Here is a 23,026-nt window from a genome sequence, read left to right as displayed (position 1 = left end):
CTTTAAGGTGGGTTCGTACCACCCACAGGAAAAAAAAGTTGTTTCCTTTTCATTGCAGCTCATCTCGGCTCATGCATAGAAACACAGAATCACACGGATGGCTGTGGAGCGGTGCAGAAAAATGCAGACATGTTAAATTTTTCCGCACTGTTCTACCCTGCAGTGTGGAAGTGCAAACTGGGCACAAAGAAAACCATTGTTTTCTGTGTGCCCTAGCAAGGAGTTGCCTTTTTCTTCTGCACAAAATGTAGCTGTCTGTGCTAGTGTGAACCATCCCTTGAATTGTTTGTTACCCCAAACATTTCACATTAATATGTGCCTGCTGTTTTATGTAGTTATGTTAAAATGTATCCTGTTCTCTTTATATTGCTTCGTTTGTGAAATGTTCCCAATGCGCGGCTGCAGAGATCGGGAAATGTCTCACTGCCTGCGATTATCGCAGCACAGTGCCGACTTCCTGGCGGGCTCTGCACTTGGGCTTTGCGAACACGCCGGAGTTCATCCTTATTATTCCTGACACACCCATTCTGCACAGCCTTTTACTGGTAAGATCAGTGTGCTGGTGCTTCTCCTCCCTTCAGCTCTTATGCAGCTGAGAAAAGAGGAAATTACTTAGGTATTTTAAAATGTGTTTTTATTTTTATATATATATATATATATATATATATATATATATATATATATATATATATATATATATATATATATATATATATATATATATATATATATATATATATATATATATATATATATATACACAAATGTTTTGCCTTTAATGTCTGTTTTAAACTGAATGGGTTGTTTTACAAGGTGATTGTTTATAGTCACTTTAACTGCTTGCCGCCTACCGCATGCAGATATACGTCTGCAGCATGGCACGGGCAGGCAAAAGGACGTATATGTACGTCCCCATTAAGAAGCAGTTGTTGCAGGAGCGCGCCCGCCAGCGGGTCACATGGATTTGATCGCCGCAGGCATACCCACGATCGTCTCACGGAGCGATAGAACGGGGAGATGTAAGTGTAAACACAACATCTCCCCGTTCTGCCTAGTGACACTGTCACTGATTATGTTCCCTGTCATCGGGAATACGATCAGTGACATGTCACAGCAAGCCACACCCCCCTACAGTAAGAACCACTCCTTAGGGAACACTTCATCCCTACAGCGCCACCTAGTGGTTAAACCCTTTACTGCCAGTGTCATTTTCACGGTAATCAGTGCATTTTTATAGCACTGATTACTGTGAAAATGCCAATGGTCCCAAAAATGTGTCAAAAGTGTCCGATGTGTCCACCATAATGTCGCAGTCATGATAAAAATTACTGATCGCCACCATTACTAGTAAAAAAACAAAATTATATAAAAAAAAAAACTATAAAACTATCCCCTATTTTGTAGACTGAAACTTTTGTGCAATCCAATCAATAAACGCTTATTGCGTTTTTTTACCAAAAATAGGTAGAAGAATACGTATCGGCCTAAACTAAGGAAAATAAATGTTTTTTTTTTTTATCTTTTTGGGGGATATTTATTATAGCAAAAAGTAAAAAATATTGCATTTTTTTTTTCAAAATTATCGCTCTATTTTTGTTTATAGCGCAAAAAATAAAAACCTCAGAGGTGATCAAATAACACCAAAAGAAAGCTCTATTTGTGGGAAAAAAAGACGTTAATTTGCTTTGGGAGCCACGTTGCACAGCCACTCAATTTGTTTGTTAGTTAAAGCGACGCAGTGCTGAATCGCAAAAAGTGGCCCGGTCATTTAGCAACAAAATGGTCCGGGGTTTAAGTGGTTAAAAGAAGAGAAAACCCCACACCAAACAGTTGTACTGATTTTCAAAGAAACGTACTGTGATAAAAAATGCACAAAAATAAATTTAAAAAAAAAACTAGGCTTATAGCTTGCCCAGTAACATGCAGATGAAATGTGAATATTGCAAGAAAGTTGGGCAAATGGGTGTCAATTGTAGTGCGTGTATAGCAGCTACAAGTGGGAAATTTTGTCTTTTATAGCAATACAGATGCTTGATAGGTTTGCATTTTTATTTGATCCAATGTACTGTGGAGTTGTGTGAAATGACAAGCCCTGTTGATGTTACGAGCATAGATCTCAAAGTCGTCGGGTAGCCAGTGTGACTTTATGAATGTGAAGATTTGTTCTGCCATAGTTGTGTTATTCCAGGCAGCAGTAACACCCAGCTGGGCAGATGTGTTAAGTCTCCCAGTTCTATTCTGCTCCTGATCTAAGTGGCAGCTCTGCACTGCGATCACACAGACCAGCTGCTGGCTTTCTACTTAACGGGTGGATGTGACTGTCTGTAAATTCAAGAAATAAGTTACAGATCGGTGAAACCACACAGCGGGCTTCCTGCATATATGATAGACCAGTCCTACACTAAGCTCTGTTGGCAGATCTGCCAAGTCTAGAGCCTCTTCATATTTTATTCCTTGCTGAGCTATGAATTTTTTCAGTATTTATTTCATTGTTCTACTGAACTCTTTCTGATTACCTAAAGATTGCAATACTCCAGGTTTTCTGATTGTTAAATTGGTACAATAAGGCAGTTTTTTGGTGATGTGGGCTTAAAGGGACCAGTAAGCTAAAGCATGGCTCTGGAATCACGATTCCCTGGATTCTATGTATCTTACTCTTCAGTAAATGTCCCAACACTTCTTTTTTCTTTTTTTTTGTAGATTTAATGCAAGTTTTTTTCTGTAGGCTTTCTTATTTCCGCTTTAGTGTTTTCCTGCAGTGGACTACATTTTGGATACAGCACTGTATGCGCACATCATTGGTGCTGTGTAAAAATAATTTTGGGCAATCTTGTTTTTGGAAATTGGATGTACAGACGACAAGAACAGGACATCTGTGGTTTCCTACTTTGCTTTAGAGAAGGGCTCTCTAAACTTTCTAAACTAATGGCCAGGTTATTGTCCTTCATACTTTAGTGGGCTGGACTGTGGCCACTGGAAGCATTAGTGGGGAAAAACAATGCTCAATCTTTGATCATAGTGAGAGGAACTGTGCCACATCGTTGGCGTCGTCGTGTGGGAAGAATCATGCCCCATTGTTGGTGTCGCTGGCAGGAACTGTGTCCCATCATTGGTGTCATTGGGAGGAACTTTTCCCCATAATTGGTGCCACTAGGGGGAATTGTGTCAGAGGATGCAATTTTGCTCCATGCGCTGGACAAAAACAATCAAATCGTCGCAGTTTGGAGACCACTACTGTAGACTAAATAATAGTGATCATTTTTTAGGCATTTCATCAATTTAAAAGCGATTGATATTTGAAGCACCACCCTGGTCTGTCAACAATCCTATTACATTGAACCTTATTAGCAATGTACCGGTAGACATCAATCTGTAAACCTTTGCAAGTTGGTGCTCAAGTGGAAGAACAATGTTTGTAGCATGAGCATCGACAGATGAAGCAGACCACATTAATTTTATGGCTTGTATAAATGATCTATATTTGTTCCGCATTCCCACAATGGCTTATCGTTCTGCGCTCTCATTAGGGTGGCATACTTGGTAGACCCATTTAGATCAACTAGCGCTGCCACAACAATGCCTACGTGATGCTGCCTGTTTTATTTCTCTGACACAGCACTTGATGATTGTATTGATCGTTTCTGTCTAATACACTCTTCCATCTCCATTGTCAGGGGAGCCTTTGCCAGGCATGAGGAGCGTGTATATCGAGGCTAGCCCTTGTCAGGACTTTCAGCGGTGTGGAATTTAGTACAATTTTGGTTCTCCAATTCAGGGAGGCTTTTAAAGTGTACTATACTACAGTTATTTCTTAGGGAGTCAGAAATGTGAGACTTATTTATATATTGTATGTAATTACACACACTTTTTAAGAGCCGGTTCACACTGGGGCGACTTGGGATCCGACTTGAAGTCGCCTCAAGTCGTCCCAAGTCGCACTGTCGAGAAAAACAATGCAAGTGAATGGGAGCGGTGTTAATACACACGACTCCAGTCGCTCCGACTTCAAAAGAAGTTTGTGTACTACTTCAATCCGACTTGTAGGCGATTTGTACCCATTGATTTCAATGGAAGTCGTCTCCAAGTCTGATCACTGTCTTAACTGAAGCAACTTTCCAGGAAGATAACATACATTTCTCAGGCAAACCTCTCCCTCCCCCTCCCTCCCCTAGAGCTGATGTTTGATTGGCCACTGGAAAGTCTCCTGTCCTGGAGACGACTTCAAGTCGTGTTGTAAATCGCCCCAGATCGCCCTGTGGTTCATGCTCAAGTCGTGTCGGAATCGCCTCTGAAAGTCGAGCTGGAAGTCGTGTCGCCCTAGTGTGAACCGACTCTAAAGGAGATTATTTTTTTTACATTTATTTTGGTTTACAAAATATATAATCTGTATCATCACAGCCAGAACTCATTTTTTTGTACGAAAAAGGCCTGTTAAGTAGTGTTATGTACAGTATCTCACAAGTGTGTACACCCATTACATTTTATGTTAATATTTTATTATGACACTTTGCTACAATGTAAAGTAGTGAGTGTGCAGCTTGTATAACAGTGTACATTTTCTGTTCCCTCAAAATAACTCAACACACAGCCATTAATGTCTAAACCGCTGGCAACAAAAGTGAGTACACCCCTAAGTGAACATGTCCAAATTGGGCCCAATTAGCCATTTTCCCCTTCCTGGTGCCATGTGACTTGTTAGTGTAACAAGGTGTCAGGTGTGAATGGGGAGCAGATGTGTTACATTTTGGTATTATTGCTCTCACTCTCTTATACTGGTAACTGAAAGTTCAACATGGCACCTCATGGCAAATCACTCTGATAATCTGAAAAAAGAACTGTTTCTCTACATAAAGATGGCCTAGGCTATAAGAAGATTACCAACACCCTGAAACTGAGCTGCAGAACGGTGGCCAAGACCATACCGAGGTTTAACAGGACAGGTTCTACTCAGAACAGGCCTCACTATGGTCGACCAAGAAAGTTGAGTGCACGTGCTTGGTGCCATATACAGAGGTTGTCTTTGGGAAATGGGCGTATGAGTGCTGCCCAGCATTGCTGCAGAGGTTGGGGGGGGGGGGGGGGAGGTCAGCCTGTCAATGCTCAGACCATGCGCCACACACTGCATCAAATTGATCTGCAAGGCTGTCATCCCAGAAGGAAGCCTCTTCTAAAGTTGATGCACAGAGAAAGCCTGCAAACGGTCTGCTGAAGACAAGCAGACAAAGGACATGCATTACTGGAACCATGTGGTCTGTTGAGAACAAGATGAACCTATTTGGTTCAGATAGTGTCAAGCGTGTGGTGGCAACCAGGTAAGGAGTACAAAGACAAGTGTGTCTGCTTACAGTCAAGCATGGTGGTTGGAGTGTTATGGTCTTGGGTTGCATGAGTGCCGCTGGCACTGTGGAGCTACAGTTATTTGAGGGAACCATGAATGCCAACATGTACTGTAACATACTGAAGCGGCATGATCCTCTCCCTTCGGAGACTGGACCACAGGGCAGTATGCCAACATAAGGACCCCAAACACACCTCCAAGATGAACACTGCCTTGCTAAAGAAGCGAAAAGTAGAGGTGATGGACTGGCCAAGCATGTCTCCAGACCTAAACCCTGTTGAGCACCTGTGGGGCATCCTCAAATGGAAGGTAGAGGAGTGCAAGGTTTCTAACATCCACCACAGCTCCCTGATATCATCATGGAGGAGTGAAATATGACTCCAGTGGCAACCTGTGAACTCCATGCCCAAGAGGGGTTAAGGCAGTGCTGGGAAATAACAGCCACACAAAATATTGACACTTTGGGCCAAATTTGGAAATTTTCACTTAGGTGTGTACTCACTTTTCTTTGCAAGTGGTTTGGACATTAAAGGCTGTGTGAGTTATTTTGAGGGTAGAGCAAATTTACATTGTTATACAAGCTGTACACTCACTACTTTACATTGTAGCAAAGTGTAATTTCTTCAGTGTTGTCACATGAAAAGATCTAATAAAATATTTACAAAAATGTGAGGGGTGTACTCACTTTTGTGAGATACTGTAGTTAGTTCATATCTTTTTTAATGCATGTATCTTTACATAGGCAGAACGGTGGTTTTGGTGGTGGTGGTGGTTTCCCAAGAGTGTATATGCTCTTTGTATAGTGACAGAATAGTATAATCATGTGTTTTTCTTTCTTTTAAAACAGAAAGATGAGAACTACAGAAGTCTGCCCAGAGATACCAGTAACTGGTCTAAACAGTTTGAAAGAGATAAAGCCCGCTCTTCCCTGAGTGCCAGTCACCCCCTGGTGGACAAGTGGCTAGAGAGGCAGGAGCAGGTAAAATACTGAACCTTTTGTTTGATGCCATTCCTAATAGAAAGTGCCCCCTAGAGGTTGCCCAGGCATCTGTAACCATTCCATCAAAACTCCATATTAGGATACTATGAGATGCATCGGTAATAACCAAAAGACATATTTAGGAATATTCATGGTTTTTCATAAATGCTGCCTATTGCTGTGATAAGGGGGTGTGGGTCACCTGGCCCATTTTTGTCATGTGTGCATGTGAATGCTACTTCATGTAAGAAACTTAGTAGATTTGCAGAGTTCCGACATTGCCACAATCAGTACTCGCTTCGCACTCGGCATAGGATTAGAATGGGTAGTTGGCCACAGGAGAGCTTTCCTCAGAAATGGTGTGTATTGTGTCTACAGAATTGTCTTTCTGAGAAAATCACTGCCAAAGACATGGCTGTTGCATAGGCCTTCATTTTTTTCCCCTTGAAAGTTTTAGTATACTCCTCCAAAAAAAATAATAATTAAGGAACACTTTGAAAACACATTAGATCCCAATGTGGAAATTTATCATGCTGGGTATCTATATACTGATTTGGACTGGAAAATGTGTTAGGAATGAAAGAATATCACATCGCTCCTAATGCATGCTCCTAATGAGATGACAGATGGGTGTCCTGGGGTATTTCCTACCAGATCTGGACCAGGGCATTGCTGAGCTCCTGAACAGACTAAGGTAGCGTCAGAGGGACCAAAACATAATGTCCCAGAGGTGTTCTATTGGATTTAGGTCAGGGGGGCATGGGGGCAATTCAGTGGTATCAATTCCTTCATCCTTTAGAACTGTCTGCATACTCTTGCTACTTGCACCTGAAGAAACCCAGGACCCACTGCACCAGCGTAGGTTCTGACAATGGGTCCATGGATTTCATCCTAATACCTAATGGCAGTCAGTGTGCCATTGTCTAGCCTGTAGAGGTCTGTGTGTTTCTCCATGCATATGCCTCCCCAGACCACTGATTCATCGCCAAATCAGTCATGCTGAGCGATGTTACAGGCAGCATAACGGTCTCCACAGCTTCTCCAGACCCTTTCATGTCTGCCACATGTTCTCAGGGTGAATCTGCTCTCATCTGTGAAAAGCACAGGGGGCCAGTGGTGGACCTGCCAATGCTGGTGTTCAATGGCAAATGCCAGTCGAGCTCCACGGTGCTGGGCAGTGAGCAGAGGGCCCACTAGAGGACACTAGACACCAGGCCACCCTCATGAAGTTTTCTTTTGATTTGTTTTGGTCAGAGACATTCACACCAGTGGCCTGCTGATGGTTATTTTGTATGGTTCTGGCAGTGATCATCCTGTTCCTCCTTGCACAAAGGCGAAGATACCTGTCCTTCTGATGGGTTAAGGACCTTCTGCGGCCCTGACCAGCTCTCCTAGAGTAACTACCGGTCTCCTGGAATCTCCTCCATGCTCTTGAGACTGTGCTTGGGAGACAGCAAACCTTCTGGCAATGGCACTATTGATGTGCCATCCTGGAGGAGTTGGACTGCCTGTGCAATCTCTATAGGGTTCAGGTATCGCTTCATGCAGTAGTGACACTGACCCTAATCAAATGCAAAACAAGTGAAAAGGCGTTAGAAAAGATGAGTAGAAGAAAAAAAAGTCAATGGGCTCCACCTTTAAAACCATTCCTGTTTTGTAACTGATTAACAACCCCCTCTGCTACTTAACTGACCAGATCAATATCCCACGAGTTTAAAGTGGATGTAAACCCTCCATACACCCAGTGAAGTAAACAGCCTCAGATGATACACTAAGTTGAACCAAATCTCCCTGCATAAGTTTTACATGTATATCTGCTTTCTTCACATTTATATACTGTTTAGAAAGTGCAGATCGTGTTAGGAAATGTTCTCTTCATGGTTAACAGAGTGTGATGTCTGGGCATACAGCCAAGATAGCTAAAATTGCTGATTGGAGGAAAGGCACACACCCTTCTCCTCAGAGGCAGATACTCTGAGGTGATTTGTAATGGGACCAGCTCCCTGTTAATCTATTTTAGCAACCTTCCCTGACAGAAATTTCAGGCTGCTTTTATGTGATGTGTCAGAGAATTGGCTTGGAGTTTTCAGGCTGATAACAGAGGAACGGTTCAGGAGAAAGCTACAGGACAGGAGAGAACAAAATACTGCAGATATATGTGCCCAGCTCAAATTTCATGAATTGGGTTTACATCCACTTTAAATTACTTGATGCTAAACATTGATTAAAAACTGTTCCTTTAATTTTTTTGAGCAGTGTGTATGTAGTCATAGCACAACTTTTTATTTTTTTTATTACTTAAAAAAATATATATATATTTCTATATGCAGCTCTGTATAGATGTCTGGTTATACGGCAAGCATGTTTTTGTCATTACCAAAGTTTTTTTTATAGGTGCAGTGACCTCAAAATGCTTTTGTTCTATGCAAGGAAGGGTTTTCATATGACCATCACAAACCAAAAACACAGTTTAATTTTTAATATTCAAAGCAAACTCCCCCATCCATCCATGTCTCTTTTTTCCTTTTTCCTTTTTTTTTTATAATTAAGACCCGGACCAATATGCAGGTAAAGGACCTGGCCCCTTTTTGCGATGCGGCACTGCGTCGCTTTAACTGACAATTGCGCGACGTGGCTCCCAAACAAACTTGGCGTCCTTATTTCCCCACATATAGAGCTTTCTTCTGCTGGTATTTGATCACCTCTGCGGGTTTTATTTTTTGCGCTATAAACAAAAATAGAGCGTCAATTTTGAAAAAAATGCAATATTTTTTACTTTTTGCTATAATAAATATCCCCCAAAAATATACAAAACTTTTTTTTTTTCCTCAGTTTAGGCCGATGCGTATTCTTCTACCTATTTTTGGTAAAAAATATCGCAATACGCGTTTATCGATTTGTTTTGCGCACAATTTATAGTGTTTACAAAATAGGGGATAGTTTTATTGCATTTTTATTAATATAAATATATATATATATATATATATATATATATATATATATATATATATATATAATTTTACTACTAATGGCGGCTATCAGCAATTTTTTTTCATGACTGCGACATTATGGCGTACACATCGGACAATTCTGACACATTTTTGGGACCATTGTCATTTTCACAGCAAAAGGTGCTATAAAAATGCATTGTTTAATGTGAAAATGACAATTGCAGTTTGGGAGTTAACCACTAAGGGGTGCTGAAGGGGTTAAGTGTGACCTCATATGTGTTTCTAACTGTAGGGGGCGGGGCTGGACGTGTGACGTCATTGATTGTGTTTCCCTATATCAGGGAACAGACGATCAATGACAGTGCCACTGTGAAGAATGGGGAAGGTGTGTTTACATGGAGCCTTTTCATTCTCTTCATTAACACCGCCGTTTGGGAAAACAAGAATGGTAAAGGGCCGTTTTTTTTGTTTTGTTTTTTTTTTGGTGTGGGGGGAGGGGGGAAGCTGCTCATTTATTGTAGACTTTGGCTACTTGTAGGTTTTAATTTGTGGTAGAGCTAAAACTCCCCTTCACAGATGAAGGGAATGGGGCTGTCCTCACCTAGGCCTCATACACACAGGGCATTTGAATTTCTCCTGAACACTTTACAGGCAGGAAAAAGCAGCTTAACCACTTAAGGATATCAATTAAAAATAGGGAAGGGGACAGGCCTGAACCTAGTGACCAAAAATCCAACTGGTCAGGTCAGTGACTGGAGTGGTGACTCACCCAGGTTTGGGTGTAGTTAACCAAGGATGGACTAATAGTACTTGGAGAACAAGGAAGGGGGAACCGATCACCGGGTCTGTCAGAGGGACATCAGTCCCCCCACACAGAGAGGCACTGCTGTTATGCAGTGCCACCCATCAGTGCCCTTTATTGCCACTTCTCAGTGCCGCCTTATCTGTGCCCATCATTGCAGCCTCATCAGCGCACATCAATGAAGGAGAAAAATTACCTGTTTTCAAAATTGTATAACAAACTAAAACTGTTTTTTTTCTTCTTCTAAATTTTCGTTTTTTTTATTTATTTATTTTTGCAAAAAGTTAAACAGCAGTGATTCAATACCACCAAAAGAAAACTCTATTTTTGGGATTTTTTTTTTTAAATCACCCCTCATCTGGGTACAGTGTTGCATGACTGTGTAATTGTCATTCAAAGGGTTTGACGGCGCTGAAAATTGGCCTGGGCAGGAAGGGGATTTAAGAGCCCAGTAAGCAAGTGGTTAAAGCAGGCATGGAATGCAGTATTGCCTCGGCAACCAGTAAAAATCAAGCAATTCTTCTTCAACAGCCGTATTCCTGAGCTAGTTTGAATCTGGTTGCTTTGGGACAACGTGGACAGTTTTTATTTTAATACTCTGTGGTTTAGGCTCAATGTTTTTTTGTTTTTGTTTTCAAAATGGTTTTTATTTGAGAATTTTTCAAGGAAAAAACAAACAAGTGGTACCATAGGTACGAAACATACATATTGCAAAATCAAGGAAACAGCGCACAAAGTGCGACCACAACAGGACCATCCTTATACAGCTATACAATATAAAGCTTATAAAGTGTATGCACCTAAGGAAACCACTATGAACAGGTTATATGGTTAAAACCTACGAAGCACCTTTCCTCTGTTGAAAAGAGATGAGTGATAAGGAGGAAGGCGCAGAAACTAGAAGAAAAAAAAAGGAGAGGAGAATATAAGAGAAAGAAAGAAAAGGAAAGAGGAGGAATGGGAAGGTGAAGTAGAAGTAGAGTGGTAGGGAAGGCTCGATCTACGTCCCATAGGCTCAATGTTTGAACCAATACCTGACTATATATCTTCACAGCCATAAGTTAGAATAAAAATGTCTCCAGTTGTCCATTTCTAGTGTAGTCTCGATCGCCGTTGGTTGCTCTGGTAACAGTTCTTGTGTCAAACACTTTGACAAATTATGTCCCCCAGGGCTAAGGTGTAATACAAGAGCAAAGAATTGTGGAGGTGTTTTCCGCAGTCACCAATTATAATAAATTGTTTACTAGTGGGGTTTTTTTTTTTTTTTTTTGGTCCCATGCTGATTGATATCAGTTTGTGTGGGGTTTCCGAAGTCAGATATATGGCACGTTGCACCCTTACAGGTATACACCCTTTCAGTCCTAGCAAACTCTTGGTAGGTATTTGGTCTGCTCACGTATACAGAGGCTTCATGTGATAAGTGGACTTTTTCTATGGGTGATGGTCACCGCTACTTGTACATTGGGCCCAACACAAACGTTAAGTATATTTCAGTGCAGTTGTAGATTGAAATTGTCATGTTTTTTCATAAACAATACATGTTCTGTTTCTCCTCTGCCTAGGATGTGGACGTAATTCACCTAAACACAATGAAATTATTTTATATACAAGTTTACCCTCCTTTATTTCATTTCTACCCAGACTGATACAAAAATTTGATTTTCCCAAATCAAATTGCAGAAAATCACGCACAGCAGTGAACCAAATTAAAACAATGCAGACCTATGTAAGTCAATCTCTAGGAATTATTAAACGGGGAAAAAGAAAGTAGTTCAGATTTTACGAAGGCTGTCTTGGTTGCGTCTCAGCGCAGGCCCTGTAGATCTACTTTACGGGGTAGATAGGAAAATTAAAAGCATTAGAGCCATTAAATCAAGTTACCAGTCTCAATGTAACTTGATTTCCAGTATTAAGGTCATAGTGAGATGGATGATTGTTTTGTCTTTTCAAGAACATAAGCAAGGCGTCCTTTAGTTTGTGCTCATTGTGTAGTTTTTATCCTTTCTGATGTGTTCTTAGTTTATTATTGGGCTTTACAATTCCAATATTTTGTCCTCTCAAGCAAATCATTTGGATTCAATCAAGTACTCATAAACAGGCTTAATAAAGAGGAAAATTAAAAAAATTTGCTTATGTTTACACTTTACAAGATCTCTTTTTGAAGGTCAGTAAATTCTTCAGTAATACCTTGTTCACACTGTTTCGATTTGTCATTCGAAATGACAGTTCCAAGTTGCACCCCATTGCCGGCAATGGAACCGTTCAAATTGCAGCTGCTTTACAAAAGGTGCCTGCACTACTTCTTTTTTTTTTTTTTTTTCAATTTAATTGGGACTTGCATAGTCTTCTGTGAAATGAAGTCACAAGCCGCAAATGGATTCAGAGGTGCAAATTGGACTGATCTGTGGCTTTTAAGCAGCACAATTTCAAAGCCACACTGGTGTGAACTAGTGCATTTTCTATATCATGAAGAGCTTTTAGAAATGTTAATTGTGCCTAAGCAGTGCCCTAAAAAATCTACCCTTTTCCGCCATTAAAAAATATCAGTACATTTCCTCCCTAGTCTTGAGCCTCATAGTTGTATATCTGCAGTGTGAGATTACTTAAGGCACTGCTGATTCTTGGCAGGTATTTGGGCTGCTGACACATGACAAGTGGACTACTTGTTATTGGTAATGGTCACAGCTACTCATACATTAGTTCCAATGCAAACATGAATGAATGAGTATATTTCAGAGCAGTTGTAGATTGCACTCTTTATGGGAAAACATTACAATTTCAATGTCCTGCTCCTCCTCTTGCTCCAAGCCTCATGAGATTTGATGATGCCACAACCATGCTATTCACTGTTGAAGAGAAAGCTGTACATGAAGACTTGCAGTGCAAGAATTCCCACAATTTTGCTTCATTCATTCTGTGGATCTGTGTTTTTGAACCTCCTTCTGCTGTCTGTTTATTTTTCCATCACAGACCTAAAGAAGCAAAGCCCTATCAAGATGTCCACCTCCACACACCATTATGGGGAAAAGATCAGCTGCAGGGGGACCTTAGGCAGTACAGGCGAATAGCACTTGGACTTTGGCTTGCTTTTGTTTTGTTTTTTTAATGTTCATCAACTTGATGTCGGGATTAAGTCAAATTAAAGTAAAAGTAAAAATTTGTCATCTACAGCGTGCGTTTATGTGTATTGAAGTAGTAATTAGGGTTGTCCCGATACCACTTTTTTAGGACCGAGTACAAGTACCGATACTTTTTTTCAAGTAGTCGCCGATACCGAATACCGATACTTTTTTTTAATGTCATGTGACCGTTTTCAAACCACAATACAGACCAAAGATATTTTCTTTAGAATTATGAAGAACTGGTACATCATGGTGTGGGGCTGTTTTTTAGCATACGGTACTGGAAAACTACATATCATTGAAGGAGTGATCACTGTCAGTGCAGCTCATCGGTGCCAGTGCCCAAAAGTGCAGCTAGCCAGTGCCACCTATCAGTGCAGATCAGTGCCCATTAGTGCATCAGTGCAGGGAGGCAGCTTATTAGTGCATCTCATCAGTGCCACCCAATCAATGCCAGTGCCACCTATCAGTGCCATCCAATGGTGCCATCCAATTTGTGTTCGATGTCACAAAAAATAAATAAAAAAAAAGTATTCTATTTTGGTATCGGGAGTATTCGCGCGAGTACGAGTACTAGCGCAAATACTCGGTATCGATACCGATACTGGTATCGGTATCTGGACAACCCTAGTAGTAATCCCTTAGAAGCCTAAGCTCACAAAATGTTTTACTCTACAGCCCATAAATAGTTTAAGAGTACTACATCTAAAGCGATATATCAGTACAGTGGAACCTCGGATTACGAGCATAATCTGTTCCAGGAGAATGCTCGCAATCCAAAGTACTTGCATATCAAAAATCCCCATTCAAGTCAATGAAAACGAAAATAATTTGTTCCACATTGACTTCAATGGCATGCAATACCGCATGCGGCCAGAGGTGGGGGGGGCTGGATAGCCTCGAGAACACATGAAAAGGCCCGAGGACAGATCAGCTGACCTGGGCAAACCTCGGAAAGGCTTGCGTATTTCTAGGTCTTTCCGATCATTTCCGAACGGCGCCGTTCGGCTCCACTCGGCTCCCACGTCCCCCACCTCAGGCCAAACGCGGTACTGCACACCGCTTTGGCTAGTATCCTGCTCGTTTTGTGAGACAACACTCGCAAACCGAGTTAGGATTTTTAAAAATACAGTGCGCGTAGTGCGAAACGCTCATTAACCGCGTTACTCGCAATCCGAGGTTCCACTGTACTGTAGTACTTTGAACAACCCCTATGCAAGTACTTTTTTACCCCCAAAAGTTCAGGTCCATTTATACAACCTAGGCAAGAATGGTTTTAACCAGACCCCTCACATGTACAAGAATGCCATGAGTCACTCTGAGTCTGTTGCAGAGTTTCTGCACATGCATGGGGCCCTGAAAATAACGCCTCCTGGGATTTCTACATCACTCATCTTAGGAGGCAGCCTGAGGGATCTCATGCATGCACAGATACAGCGCGGGAGTCTCTGCTAGTTTACTGGCAGGTATTGCAGTGTGTCTGCGCATGCGCAAGGAGTCCAGCACATGCGCAGACATGCTGTTCAGATCTGCCAGATCCCGTCTAAAAAGATCTATGATGTTAGTGATTACTCATCTCAACGCAAGCTCTGGAGGAGCCCTGGTTGAGAAAAGCTGCTCTAGTGTACAGTGTTTAGATTTGGTGTAGAGATTTGGACAAAATGTTTATTTCGTCTGCATTGTTGAGTAGATTTTTGACAGCATAGAAAAATGACAGCTTAGGTTGTAGATTTCTAAATGAAGGCTTTCTTCCCAAGAAAATATAGTTGTTTGTGTAATAAAATATGATCCAATTTTCAGCACATTCTGTAATCTCATTCATTTGAGCTGATTTTAGGTTATTCTCGGAAACTGTACAATTTGCATAAAACATTTTCTGGCTGCTACAACATAAAAATGTATATCAGAAAATAGGTGTAATGTTAGTAATGATATTCTTGTTTTTTTCTGTATTTATTTTGCAATCTTCATCCATCTATTTCTTTGGTAAATTCAGTGTCATGTTTTGTGAATCACAAAACATCTGTGCATTTATGAATTCCCAGTTATCCAATTTGGATGCTGTGAGCGGATATCCTACAGCCTTCTTCTATCTAAGGAAACTTGCCTCTGAGCTGTTTAGTGAAGCTGACTGCTTTGCTAGTTATTTACTATATATGATTCTGTAACATCAAAATTCTAGTCTCTCTTATCCTCTCCATTTTGGTTGGTTAAAAAAAAAAACAATTCCAAAATCGTTGGGACGCTGATAAAATCAACATAATAACATAATGCAAGAATTTCAAAATCTTACAAACCCATAGTTTTATTTACAATAGAAAAGAGAAAACATATCAAATAAAGAAACAAAGAAAATGTACCATTTTAAGAAAAAAATGTTTTATGAAAAAATACGGTCATTTTAAATTTGATACCGTGTTTCCCCGAAAATAAGCCCGGGTCTTATATTAATTATGCCAACAAAAGACACAGTAGGGCTTATTTTTGGGGTAGGTCTTACCATGTAATGTGCTGTCTTCTCTACCCCTCTCCCACCCTGCCTGTCAGGAATACCCAGTGTGAACTGAGTTAAAATGCTTGTAAAATCCTATAATCCACTCTATTACAGTAGTATATAATGTACAATGTGTGCGTTTCTGTAATATAAATTGTGCCAAATACATTTGTTATAGCGCTGCTCTGCACTTGTTACCCGCCGGAGCTCTCTTTCCCGCAATTATATTACAGAAACACACACATTTTACATTATAAACTACTGTAATAGAGTGGATTATAGGATTTTACAAGCATTTTTAACTAGGGCTTATTTTCGGGGTAGGGCTTATATTGCAGCCCTCCTGGAAAATAACGCTAGGTCTTATTTTCAGGGTAGGTCTTATTTTTGGGGAAACAGGGTAGCAGCAACACATCTCAAAGTTAGGACAGGGCAACAAAAAGCTAGGAAATTAAGTAGTACTAACAAGGAAGAGCTGCAAAAACATTTTGTAACTAATTAGGTTAATTGGCAACAGGTCAGTAACATTATTTGGTATTAAGTGAGCATTTCTGAAAAGCTGTGTCTAAAAAAAATTTGAACAATTTCAGAATAATGTTCCTCAATTTAAAATTGCAAAGACTTTAAATATATCCTCATCTACAGTACATAATATCAAAAGATTCAGAGAATCTGGAGAAATCTCTGTACGTAAGAGACAGGGCCAAAGTGCTATATTGGAGGTCCATGCTCTTCTGGCACTGCATTAAAAACCGGCCTGATTCTGTGATCGACATCTGCATGGCCTCAGGAATACTTCCAAAAATCAATGTCTGAACAAAGTCTGCCCTGCCAGCCAAAAAATGCAGGTTAAAATACTTTAGAGTGTAAGCTCCTTGGGAGCAGGGACTGATGTGAATGTGCAATATATATGAAAAGCACTGCGTAAATTGACAGTATTATAAAGATGTGTCACAGGTACAATGAAATACAACTTCTTAGTACAGTCAAGCTTATAAGGTACAACCAAAACTGTGCACTTTATTGCAAAAGATCGAAACAAGCAATTAAATGTGATAAGAAATACAAAACATTTGTACCTAAAAATGTTGAGAACCCTTTAAAGAGGAGCTGCAGTCTGCTCACATTTGTAAAAAAAACATCTTTGCCATTCTGAAGCTTTCAACAACTTTGCATATTTTATATATACTGTGATTCTGTACTTACCAAATATGCTGCAGAATTCTCCTTCCACTGAGTCTGGCTGCAATGATTTTAACTGTGGACAGCTAAAGCCTGAGTTTACACAGAGGCACACCTCCAGCTCTGCAGCTCTCATTGTCCCTCTTATGACTCATCCCCCCTCCCTTCCTGGCAAACTCTCAAGAGAGTGAGAGAGAGAGCTGTGCATGATGTCTTAAGCTTAGTTTTTTTTTTTCAGACAAACAGGAAGTGGACTGTATAAGGTATTTAATGGCAGAAAAAAAATGTTTTAATATCCAAAGTTAAAACAACAAGGGCAGAAGATTTAATAGATGGAAAGCTAAAAAAAATTACTGAAGTTCAGTTTTAAGTAGGTTGCGCAAAAGGCAAGCGTGTTTGAGGAGGCATAACCCCAAATTGCCAGGACAATCGTTCACGTTATAGAGGGATGTCTAAAACTGGGTAGATGACACATGCCTGTACACACTATATTTTTTATTTATTCATTTTAAAATAAATAGGGAGAGAGGAAATAAAAAAATAAATAAAAAATAGGTGATGGGGAAAATGTTAGTGGAAAGCTAGGGGGAGGGGGGGTTAGAATGTTCACCTGTGTCAGTCAAGCAGTGGGGATCACTGACCATCAACCTCAATTAGTTGTATTGGAGAAATTTGTCAGAGAAGCAGAAGAGGTTCCAGTAAAACCAATCTGGACTTATGTTCCTCTGACTTGTCCAATAAAGCGGAGGTCAGATCTTCTATTTGCTCTATGTCATTTTCTCTTGTGAGCCACTGGGCCACTGTTGGGGCAAGCTGTTGCTTCTTTAGAGAGGGAATGCAAGCCTGTGCAGCATTAAGGAGATGTTTGAGAAGAGATTTGTGGTAATGTTTCCTTGACAATGTGGTAAGGTTAAGTAGCGCCACAGCTGGGTTATCTTGTAAAGAAATGTCTGTGAATTTATGTATGAGCTTAAGCACTGGTTGCCAGAAAGTGGCAAGAGTAGGACACTCCCCAAAAATATGTAGGGTACCCGAATGGAGACCACAATGCCAACTGCGATCTGCCTGATGAGGGAATATCTTTACCAGAACTGATGGGGTTCTATACCAGCGTCATAATTTTGTACGTGGTCTACTGATGTTTACTGCATAGGGAGAATATCTGCGCAAAAAAGTATTCATTCTTTTTGGGGTTCAGTAAAGGTATCTTGCATTTCTTTCTCCCATTTTTCTAAGAACCGGGGTTCTTCAATGACATGGAGATCTAGCAGAGATTTATAAGAAGTTGATAAGGAACTCCTGATCGGGCTCTCTCCCAGGCAAAGTTCCTCGAAAGAGTGGAGCTTATGGGTAAAAAGGGCCGGTTTAGGCAATGATTCGAGAGAGCGACAATTGATTAGTCCTCCAGTAATAAAGTTTAAGAGGAGCCCATCCAGAGAGCAAAGTCTCTGTAGATATCCAACCGGATGATCGTAAGAGCTGAGAGGCCCTCAGAAGTCCCTGTGAGCTTTGCAAAAAAAAAGTTGGATCAGTGAGATCAGGTTTGAACCCTGTGTGACCTGCAATCTGAGTCATTGGGGATGGAAAACTGCTCATTGAACATCGTCCGAAAAACCTATCCAGTTCTGCTAAAGTGGGGGTCAATCAATGGATGAGTAGTTAAATGGGTAATGTGATTTTTTTCCCTGCCCAAGGTAGGCCAGGAAGCAGAGCCTGGGCGGTCTCATGTTCCAGCAATATCCAGCGTTTCGGGTGACTCTGTCGGCACCAGTCCACAACCCTGGTCATATGCACCGCAGTATAATACAGGGCTGGATACGGGAAACCCGCACTGCCCTTCAGCTTAGGTCGTAACGATTACGCCCTGCTAAAACGTGGATGTTTACCTCGCCAGATGAATTTGATAAATACAGAACTGTTAACCAGAATAATATAATATTTCAGATTTAATATCTTGGAGATATGATGTGTGTTAAAACGGAGTTCCGGACACAATTTCACTTTTTATATATAAATACCCCTGTAATACACAAGCTTAATGTATTCTAGTAAAGTTAGTCTGTAAACTAAGGTCCATTTTGTTAGGTTGTTACAGAATTTAGACACTTTATAAAATAGAAATTGACTGGGGCCATCTTAAGTGTGGGCATCATGAAGCCAGACTGTATGACTTCCTGGATTTCAGCCTAGCAGATCTCGCACATGTTCAGTGCTGCACAAGCAGACTGGGGAGTGCACAGACTCCAGGAAAGTTACACCCACTACATTCCCAGGAGTCTGTGCGGTGTAGGTTAGGAAGCTTAAGCACCTAGGTGCAGGAAGTGGGAAGATTAACTATTCTGCCTAGCAACAACACTTTGAAGGCATCTAAAAAATAAAAATAAATTCTTAAAGGACTAATGAATTTTTTTTAAAACTACTGATGTAATGTTATATTTATGGGTTGAACTCCACTTTAAATGAGAGTTCTTTTGACCAGAAATGAAAGCGTTAACATAATATCATTTATTGGAGTATAGTTGAAAGTCTATCTAATACACAGAAAATATTAAAGTCAAATAATTACATGGAGGAATACAGAGTATATTCCTTAAAACACAAATCTACAAACATATTTAGTTACAAGTAAAACAGACCTATTCCATAATTACCCTTTAGTTCCATTCTGATTGCTGCCTTTCCATAAAGAGAACTTTCCCTCCCATCTCTTCCGTGTATATCTCTGCATGCCCCTGCCCCATTGGTTGACATAGCTTGGCTCTTGATTGGAGGGCTTACTACATCTCCAATTCCTATACTTTGCATACGTCAGCCCTTTTTAATGCAAATCCTGGTGACTATTCTGGGCAGGAGATTTAATTGAATTTTCCCAGGAAGTTAAGTATTGATTATGGGTTGGCCTCCCTTCATTGCATATGCCAGCATGGGATTCTTTGAAGTGAGGTTTGGATCTCCATTGTTTGTATACGCAAGCCTAGGCACCATCTTGTCTGCTTAGTCTAACCTTCTTTGTGGCTCTGTTACATAGATACAAAGCTAGTAGAAACTACAGTATATTCATAATTACAATAGTTTACAGCTACTAATGGAGATTTCACATAAACTCATAAGGCAACAGAACGTACCACGTGAAAAAAGGTCTGAGGTATTTTTACCTACAATAAGTACAGGAGTCTGGGCATCTCGTTCATCTTAAGTATGTTACTGCGGCCAAACCAGGAAAGGACCAGAGAGTCCCACTTTTTAAGGTCAGAGGTTAGCATTGACAGAAAAGGCTGGTAGTTGAGGAGAAGAATGTCATTTTGGTTCCCGGGAATTTTTGTTCCCAGAAATTGAATCGAGCGGGCAGCCCATTTGAACAGGAAAAATGGGCGCAAGCTCGCTCTGGTAACGCAGGTGAGGAGACATTTAAGGCCTCTGATTTTTTTTTTAAGTTGACCTTGAACAAGCTACTATAGCATTTCAACTCCTGTAACAAGGAGGTAAGAGGCTCAGTAATATAAAAATGTCGTCAGCGTACGCTGCTCCTTTGTGTTGGTATTTTCCGGCTTCAATGCTGCAGATAGACACGTTGCCTCTATGTTGTAGAAAGGGCTCCAGAGAGAGAGAACAAATAGGGGGGACAGGGACAACCCTGTTTGGTGCCATTTCAGATGAAAATGAATAGCCTGCTATTGAAAATGATACCACTTATGCTTCATAAATTAGATTTGGTGTTCCTTATTTTGGTGGGCAAATTATTGACTTGATAAACTTTTATATGGATGAAACTTCAATAAACATTAGGCTGTATTGGCAGAGTACCATGCCAAGATAAAACATTTTTCTCCCTGATAAACCCATGTCATTTATTTTGAATAACCGAGCTGATAAATACTTTAATTGTGCACTAATACTAAGCAGCTCCCGCATTTCCATTAGATGAGTCCTATAACCCTGCTCTTCTATGCCCTTGCTTTTAAGATAATTGCGCTGATTGCAGATTGCAAAGATCCCAAACAAGATTAAAGACTAGTAGGGAAATATAAAGCAATATGTGCTTTTAAAAATATTGACTTATGTAGGAGGTCTTATTCTGAAATGGAACTTTATGTCAAACAAAATAAGCGATGGTTTAACCCTTTTACCTGGTTTGCCCATTTGTTGACTCTTTAGTAAGAAACTTAAAGATTTTGTTGGATCCTTCCTACAGCATAACTTGTTTCAGATTTCCATTCCATCTCTAAGGAGACTGGCAGCCCACATAGCACCGTGTCTGTCACACTATTTTTCCCCTTCACAACTGTGTTCTAGGACTTCTGTTCTTCAAGATCATTAATAACTGATAGACTGGCCCAAACTCACAATCTGGGCTGACAGTCTTTGTGTATCCTAAAGCAGCAATATTTTAAACTTCTCGCATCTGTTGGTTCTGAATGAATGAGAGCTTTTTTCTCTCTCTCTTTTTTGCCAGTTTTAACCATCTGCTTCTGTGATTTGGAAGTGCGTTGATATCAGTTTTTTTTTGCCTTTTTTGTATCTGCTTTGGTTTATTTCTCTTTATCACAGTGAATGGGATAGGGATGCCTGTTTTATTTTTGTAAGAGCACGCAGGCCCTTATTTTGTTAGTACTGTGCAAGATTTTGGGCTTAATGACTGTCGCCACCGGGTCACTTCAAAAAGTTGGCCAGCCTTGTATAAGAAGCAAATCTATGCTTAAAGTGATTGTTATTCAACCGGCCCCCCCCCCCCCCCCCACAAAAAAAAGATTCTCCTGTCCCTTTTAAGGTACAAGCTGTAGCATTGTGCTTTTGCTTTTTTAATTGCCCCTTTTTATCCTCTACAGCAGGCATCTCCAAACTATGGCCTTCTAGCTTTTGCGGAACCACAATTTCCATGAGGCTTTGCAAAACTCTGGCATTCACAGACATGACTAGGCATGATGGAAATTGCAGTCCCTGAACAACTGGAAGGCCATAGTTTGGTGACACCTGCTTTACAGCAGTGTTTCTCAACTCCAGTCCTCCAGGCTCCCCAATAAGTCATGTTTTCAGGGTTTCTATTATTTTACACAGGTGAGCTGATCAGTTGCACGGTTTCCAGAATTACCACAGCCGTTTTATCTGAAAACATGACCCGTTGGGGTGCCTTGAGGACTGGAGTTGAAACACTGCTGTACAGTACCTGGTTGATCCTGCCTGGTCCTGATTGCCCCTCTGAGAGCTGACCACGTTTACCATGGCTGCTGAGCCCTGAAAGTGTGGTCGGAATACGTGCCTCCAACATTGCAGCTCTCTTGCGCTGTTAATGGAATACGGACAAGGCTGTTAAAGCTGTCTGGACCATTTGAGTTTATAACCACTTTAACTTTAACTCTGATGGCCCATGTCTTGAAATGCTGCTGCATCCTGGCAGCTGCAAGTATTGCAGACTTCCGAGTGTGTGTATGCCCATTCCTGCCACACACACTAGATCTTCCTACCATGTCATATTGTCACTACAGGACATTGAAGTCTATGGAAGGTACTGATGTGTGCGGTGGGAGAGAATCAGGTATTTAACCCACCGAATGGGTTCAGATGGGCTTTGCTTTTTCTTCCTTTTGTTTTGTTTAATATACTAGGGCCCAGATTCTGAAAGGGCTTACGACGGCGCAACGCAATGTACACCATCGTAAGTCCTAATCTGGGCCATCGTATCTATGTGACTGATTCTTAGAATCAGTTACGCATAGATATCCATTAGATCCGACAGGCGTAAGGCTCTTGCGCTGTCGGATCTTAAATGCAATTTTTTTTCCGCCGCTAGGTGTCGCCTCCGTCGTTTTCCCCGTCGTGTATGCAAATTAGCAAAATATGCGAATTCCTGAACGTACGTGCGGTCGACGCAGTGAAGTTACGACGTTTACGTTAGGTTTGTGCGGCGTAAAGTTGCCCCTGCTATATGAGGGGCAACCATTGTTGGGTATTGGCGTCGTTCCCGCATCGAAATTTAAAAATTTACGTTGTTTGCGTAAGTCGTCCGTGAATGGGCCTGGACGCCATTTACATTCACGTCGAAACCAATGACGTCCTTGCGACGTCATTTAGCGCAATGCTCGTCGGGAATTTTTAGGGACGGCGCATGCGCAGTACGTTTCGGCGCGGGAACGCGCCTAATTTAAATGCTCTACGCCCCC

The 23,026-nt window shown here is 40.9% G+C and overlaps 1 protein-coding gene across 13 annotated transcripts in view; it reads left to right on the top strand.

Moving 5' to 3' along the window:
* PARD3 (par-3 family cell polarity regulator) overlaps positions 1 to 23,026 on the top strand; it is a 768,046-nt gene that overhangs the window by 300,298 nt on the left and 444,722 nt on the right. For 10 of the 13 annotated variants that reach the window (XM_040352640.1, XM_040352649.1, XM_040352648.1 and 7 more), the window contains exon 5: positions 6,186 to 6,317. The exons of the other annotated variants lie outside the window; for them this stretch is intronic. In XM_040352640.1, coding sequence (XP_040208574.1) covers positions 6,186 to 6,317 — 132 coding nt within the window. The remainder of the gene's footprint in view (positions 1 to 6,185; positions 6,318 to 23,026) is intronic. 13 annotated transcript variants of the gene reach the window in all.

This window comes from Rana temporaria, chromosome 5, assembly GCF_905171775.1.
Source record: "Rana temporaria chromosome 5, aRanTem1.1, whole genome shotgun sequence".
Classification (NCBI taxonomy): Eukaryota; Metazoa; Chordata; class Amphibia; order Anura; family Ranidae; genus Rana; species Rana temporaria.
The sequence above is the reverse complement of the archived record's forward strand: the minus strand, read 5'-3'. Positions and strand labels throughout refer to the sequence as shown.